We start from the raw sequence: 6,816 nt of genomic DNA, 5'->3' as shown, positions 1-6,816 counted from the left end.
TCCTATTATTCATCTTACCATAAATTTTCAGTTTGGGTTGGTTTTTTTTTTAACTTTCTTCTAGATAGTGGTTTCACCTAGATATTCACCAGCTGTGTCTGCCTACTTTCAATAATTTCTCAACAGCCCCCTTCGAAAACAGATATGACTGCTTTCCTGATGATGGGTTCAGGCTGTCTGTCCTAGAACATCAACAGCCCATTTTAAGTTAGGAAATATCTACAACATTAAGGATGTTATGCACAAAATGCTTCCTTTCTTCTTTTGTGCTTTGGCTTGTTTTCTTTTTAAAAATGTTTCTATTAATTTTAAACTGCTACAGGACTTTCCTTGTGCGAAGATTCTTCCTAGCACAAAAACCAGCATTTCACCAACAACCACCTGTTGTTTCAACAACAACACTGTTCTACATTAGCAAATTTTCACCCTGTAGGAAGGGAGTCCGAGGAAGTGCTATGAATTACAGGAGGTAGCTCTCTCTGCAAGGCAATAACATTTTCTTTACCCTCAGGAAAGGAATTAAGCACTCTGGCTGCACAGCATGACTCTAGACATCCTTCCATAGATATGCCTGTTTAGCTGAGGAACAGTCACATTCATCTGTGCACACAGAAGGGGTTCAGCATGAGCTTGGTCTTCCCAGTCATTCTGAAAAGCTGAAGCTTGGTGAGCTGTAATAGTGACAGCCCTATCTGCACTGATCCAGTGCACAGATAACATATGACAAACTCATCTCCAGTCCCACTTCCTCTTCATGAGGAAGAGCAGCTTTCAGATCAGTGCCAGTCTGTTGGAGACAAAGAACTGATTTAGATACTAAAGTGACAGTCACAGCCTTTCCTCGTGCAATTCTGACAGCACTCTATCTACGGCAGCACGTGAAGGGCACTGTTCTGCATCATGAAGTCGTTAAAAGGATGTGCTGCATCACAAACCAGGTGAGATGCTTTTTTGCCTCTTGTTCCTGCCACCGCTAACACATCTGGTTGAAGTTTCCTAGGCTCATTGCCAACTTTAAAGTACTCATTTATCCTTGTGATAGTACTGATTTTAGCTTAAGTAGCTATTTTCCCTTTCCCAATGGCATTGTAGGGTACTTCAGCAGAGCTGCGAAGCCTCCATGCTGCCAAAAAGGGTCTGGTTTAAGCAATGAAACATCTGCACAAGTATATCCAAAATGATTTTTCACTCTTTATGGAAGCTTACATATATAAATATTAAGGGAACACATGGATAGCTCCAGGGATGACTTCCAACATGAGAGCAACAGGGAGGTAGTTCTCTGCAGGATCTATCCAGACAGGCTGGTGTCCTTCCCCCAGTTCACACAACCAGAGTTCTATTCTAACACAGCGCCGAGCACCCAGCACTGCCCACTCCAGTTGCCTCTGAAAGGATGTGTGATCCCAGCCAATAGGGCTGGAGATCTGCACTCCACAAGCTGCAGCTCCTCATACTGCAGCCACAACCTGTGCAGCTTTTACGCAGAACATCATCTCTTCACAACACGGTGAGGAGGACCACAGTATCCTTTCCATTCTTCAGCAGAGACTCACAAAGCACACTCCCATTCTGCAGTCTCTTGTCTCAACTCTATTAACACCAATAGTCTGTGGATCTCCACAGCTGCCAGGAGGCTTTTGTCTGTGTGGCTGTTGGCTACTAAGTTGACACAAGTTTGTCCGTCCTTAATGACCATACAGCCACATTTCAAGCTTCCTGACTTAAAGCAAGAGAATATTTCTGAGAAAAACTGGGGTATAACAGATCTCCATACCTCACCTGCAGTGAAATCTTCCCTTAGTGGAAGCTAATTCCAAATGTTTCATAAACAGGTTTAAAGATGAAATGTATTTAAACAGTCACTACATACATAGTGTAAAATACAGAGACTGCCAAGTCCTCCTGTGTTTCAGATGGGAAGATAACTGATATTTTTCTAAATACTCACTTTTCATTTTAATATTTTCAGCTTTAAATTTTAACAATTACCTGTTGTTCCTCCAGCATTAGATTTTCGGACACCAATAAGATATTAGAGACCTTTTAAAGGGTTAATTTTCCCAGTACTAAAACACAATGGAAAAAAAGTAAACACCTTACCACAAAAGTATGAAAAACAAAACAAAACAAAAAAGTTTATTTCCAGAAATACAAAACCTATTCTCTCATTTCTCCATCTTCTTCCTCTTCTTCCACACCCCTGATGTACAAAACATTATTGCACCTGTAAATAGAACCAAGAGTTCCCTTAGCAATAAACGTTATAATTTTCCCCACATAAAACATGCTTTAAACATTTTTCTGCTTGAATGTAGCTTGGCAACAGCCAAATTCTACAGAACAAAATGCTGTTGACCTTGTATACCTTTTCCACACCGTACATTAAATCGTGCAACTTCATAAACGTAATAACTGCTTCACAATGCTGCACAAAATAATTTTTACTTTTGGATGAACAGTTACAGTCAAGTTTAACTTCCAAGCACGTGAAATGTATCCAGTCGCAATGCACTAGTTTACAATGCTAAAGGATTTCCAGATATACAATAACGTGGAAAACAAAAGTATTTAGTCACCACAAAGGGGATGGCAAATACTTCTTTAAATATATTAAAAAATTAGTTTTTCCTCCTCTCAGAAGGGACTTCGATATAAAAAGACACATTCATACCCTTCCTGTAAGAGTTACACTTGGCATCTTAATTAGACAAGAAACACAGCACCCACGAGTATAAGATTTAATGCAAGCGGTGAGGCAATTTAGAGCCTTCCTCCACCATAAATAAATACCCCAATTACCTTATCAAAACTTCACCCAGGTGTCCAGACAACGCACCGTCTATGTACTCCTCTGTGTTTGCAAGCTTGAAAGGAAAACGAGAAAAAAATCAGAACGACATCAATAAAAGCAGCTTTGCAAAGCACGTAACAGTTCTGCTCCCAGCCCAGGGCTCGGCTACAGCGCCCGGGGGTGGCCGAGCGGCCCCGCTCCCACCCTGTGCCGCATCTCCACTGAGGCACCGTCCGTCATCCCAGCACGCAGGGATGGGCGGGAAAGGTTCTTACGCGTCATCTCATTCCGACCCCCTGTCGTGGGCAGGGACGCCTTCCACTAGACCAGGTTGCTCAGAGCCCCATCCAGCCTGGCCTTGAACACGCCCAGGGATGAGGCATCCGCGACTTCTTCATCCACAAGGCCGGCACCGCCCCCGCCCCAGGCACCTCCCGGTCCCTCACCTGCATGTTCATGTAGCCGTCCACGGAGACGAGGTAGCCCTTGTACTCCATCCCCCACTTCAGCTTCACCATCACCGGCTTCCCCGTCAGTCCGTTCAGGAACGGCTTGGGGTTGAGGGGCAGGCTCTGCCGGGGGAAGCACACGGTCAGCGCCGCCCGCCTCCCGCTCCGCCTCGCCGGGCCGCCTGGGGCCGGTAACGGAGCGGCTCCCGCCCCTCTCAGCGCCCGCCCGCCCGCCCCTCCAGGCTCCCGGTTCCCGCCGCCCTCCCGGCTCCCGCTCACCATGGCGGGAGAAGCGCAGGCCCACGCGGGAACCCTTCGTGCGCGCCGCGGGACAACGACAAGCAATGGGAAACAGCTCCACTTCCAGTTCCGGGGGCGCCGCGCTCCCACTCCCGACCTCTCACCCGCGCCGCGCTCCCCATAGGCTGGCGGGCTCCGGAGCGCCGAGACACAGGCGCGGCTGCCCATTGGCTCGCCGGTGCGGCGGACCTCTCTCATTGGCCGGGCCGGTCAGTTCCTCCCCCCACCCTCATCCCTACCAATCGTTGTTGCGCGCCCCGGTCGCGCGGCCGCGGGCAGTGCGAGGGTGTGTGCCCGTGCCCCCTGCGCGTGCCCGTGCCCCCTGCGCGTGCCCGTGCCCCCTGCGCGTGCCCGTGCCAGCGCGGCCCCTGCGGCCGTGCCCGCCCCGCACGGCGCGTGCCGCTCCTTGCTGCTGTGCACGGGCAGGTCCCCACGAGGTGGCGGCTCCTGAGCGGCGCGGTGGCCGTGCCGCCGGGCGGAAGGTCTCTGACAGCCTCTCCTGGTGGTGCCGGCGAGTCCCGCAGGTGACCAAAACCTGATGGCATCCATGCGTCTGCGAAAATAAATCCGCGGACCAGCGCCTTTTCGAGGTTCCACACGCACGGATAGAAAATCTCAGGGTTTATAAGACGCGTTAAGTGCAAATTCCCTGTCAGTCAGTGCCTTTTGACTCCCAGGCAAAGATGTTCTTGGGTGTAGAGAGAGTCGTGAAACGTCAGTCCTGCACTAACTATAATAGCGTTATACAAATGTATATGTCTTAACCTTTGACAGGTAAATATGTTGAACCAACTTCTGTACCGTTTACCAATTTGTCACATCCTCATTAATGTCTTCTCTATGTATAAATTCATCAAATGCCACGATGCGTCTGTTCCTGCATACAGCATATTTGCTTGATCTTCATTGTATTGGATGCTGAACGTGGAAAACACATTCAGGAAAATTAACCTTTCAGTAACAGAACTGTTATGGGTTTTGTGCACTTCACCTTCCAAAGGTGTCTAGTGCCCTAGTATTGAAAGCAAAACCATTATCGCCTCCTCAGATTGAGCATTTAAAGGTGTTGATGCAACAAGCCATCTTGAATGTGTGTGTAGGAGTGAAACAGATGGAATTGTAATTCCTGCTCTCTAGCATATATCAAAAGTGCAGTTACAGAATCATGGAATTGTTAGGGTTGGAAGAGACCTATGAAGATCATCCAGTCAACCCTCCTGTCAAGGCAGGATTACCTGGAGCAGGTGACACAGGAATGCGTCCAGCTGGGTTTGGAATGTCTCCAGAAAGGGAGACTCCACGACATCCCTGGGCAGCCTGTTCCAGTGCTCTGCCACCTTCAATGTGAAGTTCTTCCTCATGTTGAGGTGAAACTTCTTGTGAAGATATCTAGATCTGCATTTCCTTGATCATTAGAAATAAGAGTGATTTTCTTTTAGGCTGTAGTGGATGGGCAACAGAAACAACACCAAAATCATGGTAATTATCTTTCTGGTAGCAGGACTTACTATGGGCCAGCTGAAAGAGATACGAACTTATAAGATTTTTCTGTAAGGAAGTATGTGTTTAGACTATGTAGAAAAAATATGAACACAACGGGAAATAGTATATATATAAAATTTTTCAAGCCATTTGCAGTATAGAATGGCTGATTTCACATGATAATGTGTATAATGTCGCAGAATGCAATGAGCTTAGAGCAAGCATCTTGAATAAAATCGTACTGTAAGGGCAATTTTTGCACTGTTCTGACAAGGATAAACATGTATGTCTGTGAATGGCAATATAACAGGTTTGGTATGTTATCTGTAAATAGCACTAGTTATTTTTACATATGAAACCAATTTTGACCGCAATGTCTCCTACTAATGTTGGGAAAACTTTTTGTCTACCAAGAAATAGGAACATTTATATTCCTCTTTTAATACACTCTGTTCCTCAGGTGAGTAAATATTCCAGCCATGTTGTTACAAAAAAACAAGCATTTCCTAGCATCATCAATCTCAGTGTAGAAATCAGAGAGCGAGAGTGCTTGACTTCTGGTTTCATAATTGGTCCATGGGTTCACATGTCAGTAATCTCATCAGCTGCAGACTGGGTCTGCAGCAATTTTTTGTGGTGGTAGGGTAGGAAGGAGTAGTTAAAGCACAGAATGTGTGACTACATCTGATGTAGTTAATTGAGTAAGTCAGTTAATCAGGAAATTAAATAGCTGTTGTTTTTCTTTCCCCTTTATAAGGAATTTGCTGTTTATCTTATTGACTGAATCATTCCAACTCAGAGACAGTCTTATTACACTGATCTTTGGACCTTCAGCAGAGGGGTGAAGTTCACCTTTTGTCCGCTTTGTATTTCCCATGTAATCAGGGAAGTAATAATTTACATTCTTTTCTGCCTTTGGGTCCGGGTATTTAGGCTGTTGCTCAACAGGAAATGAACAGGAAAGAGTTGTTGTAATAGATTAATCCAAACCTTAGCTCCTGGGTGGATGGACAGGATTTTCTCTTACAGCTCAGGGATGGGAATTTAACACAAATGTCTACATTCTGTTCCTAGGGAGATACATTAAGCAGCTGGACATTCAAGGGCAGCAGCATTTCTGCTGGAGGGACTGGTTAGATGGCGTTGTCTGTGTAAGTGCGAATGCTCACTGACATCACTAATGCACTGTGTTGCCATAAAATCAGGTTGAGAGGGCCCCTGTACCGTCCCATTGCTGAATTGGCTAAGTTTGCTGGGACAGGAGCTCCCTGCAATAATCTGTTTCTGCCTGCCATAAACACATTATTAAGGAAATTTTCAGAGCTGCCCCATGTTCCAGCTTTTTAGCGACCATCCTGTGCCTTTTCCTAGTGATATGCCAGTGTCAGTGGGGGTTTCCGCCACAGCATTCTTATTCCACATCTGGCAAACTGCTTCTGATATCACGCAATCATGCCCACCAGAGCAGTAAGAGTATCAGCTTTGCCATCACACTGGACCCACCATGTCATGGGCACCAGTTGCAGTTAAAGAACTTAAAGCAGCCATGAAAGCACAGCCCTGAATTACAAGTGGGCAGAGCTGAGTTAACAAAATGGAAGCTCCATCAGGAAACAGCGCCTTCAAAGGACAGGTTTGCATCAAAAAGGATCCAGAGTAGCAGCACAGAGTTAGCCCTGCTATGTGGCAGAAAAACTTCTGCTTCTGTTGGGTTCATAATTGACAAAGCCCTGTAAGAACCTGTTGCTCTGCGCATACAACCTGTCCCAGGTAAAGACATATGACTCTCCT

The 6,816-nt window shown here is 46.1% G+C and overlaps 1 protein-coding gene across 1 annotated transcript; it reads right to left on the bottom strand.

The window, feature by feature from the left end:
- Window positions 1–2,111: 2,111 nt before the first annotated feature.
- Window positions 2,112–3,656, bottom strand: SNRPF (small nuclear ribonucleoprotein polypeptide F). Its single transcript, XM_040062485.2, has 4 exons — window positions 3,523–3,656; window positions 3,241–3,366; window positions 2,803–2,867; window positions 2,112–2,227 (listed from the first exon to the last, which is right to left on the bottom strand). The coding sequence occupies exons 1-4, from the start codon at window positions 3,523–3,525 to the stop codon at window positions 2,161–2,163; spliced, it is 261 nt and encodes an 86-aa protein (XP_039918419.1). The 5' UTR covers window positions 3,526–3,656; the 3' UTR covers window positions 2,112–2,160.
- Window positions 3,657–6,816: the final 3,160 nt, after the last annotated feature.

Source organism: Hirundo rustica, chromosome 4 (genome assembly GCF_015227805.2).
Source record: "Hirundo rustica isolate bHirRus1 chromosome 4, bHirRus1.pri.v3, whole genome shotgun sequence".
NCBI classification, from domain to species: domain Eukaryota; kingdom Metazoa; phylum Chordata; class Aves; order Passeriformes; family Hirundinidae; genus Hirundo; species Hirundo rustica.
The sequence above is the reverse complement of the archived record's forward strand: the minus strand, read 5'-3'. Positions and strand labels throughout refer to the sequence as shown.

Excerpts from the sequence above, each read along its gene's own strand:
- SNRPF (XM_040062485.2), bottom strand. Across the intron at positions 2,868-3,240 it reads ACGGCTACATGAACATGCAG|CTTGCAAACACAGAGGAGTA; the intron begins GTGAGGGACCGG and ends TTTCCTTTCAAG. Across the intron at positions 2,228-2,802 it reads CTGGGTGAAGTTTTGATAAG|GTGCAATAATGTTTTGTACA; the intron begins GTAATTGGGGTA and ends TTCTATTTACAG.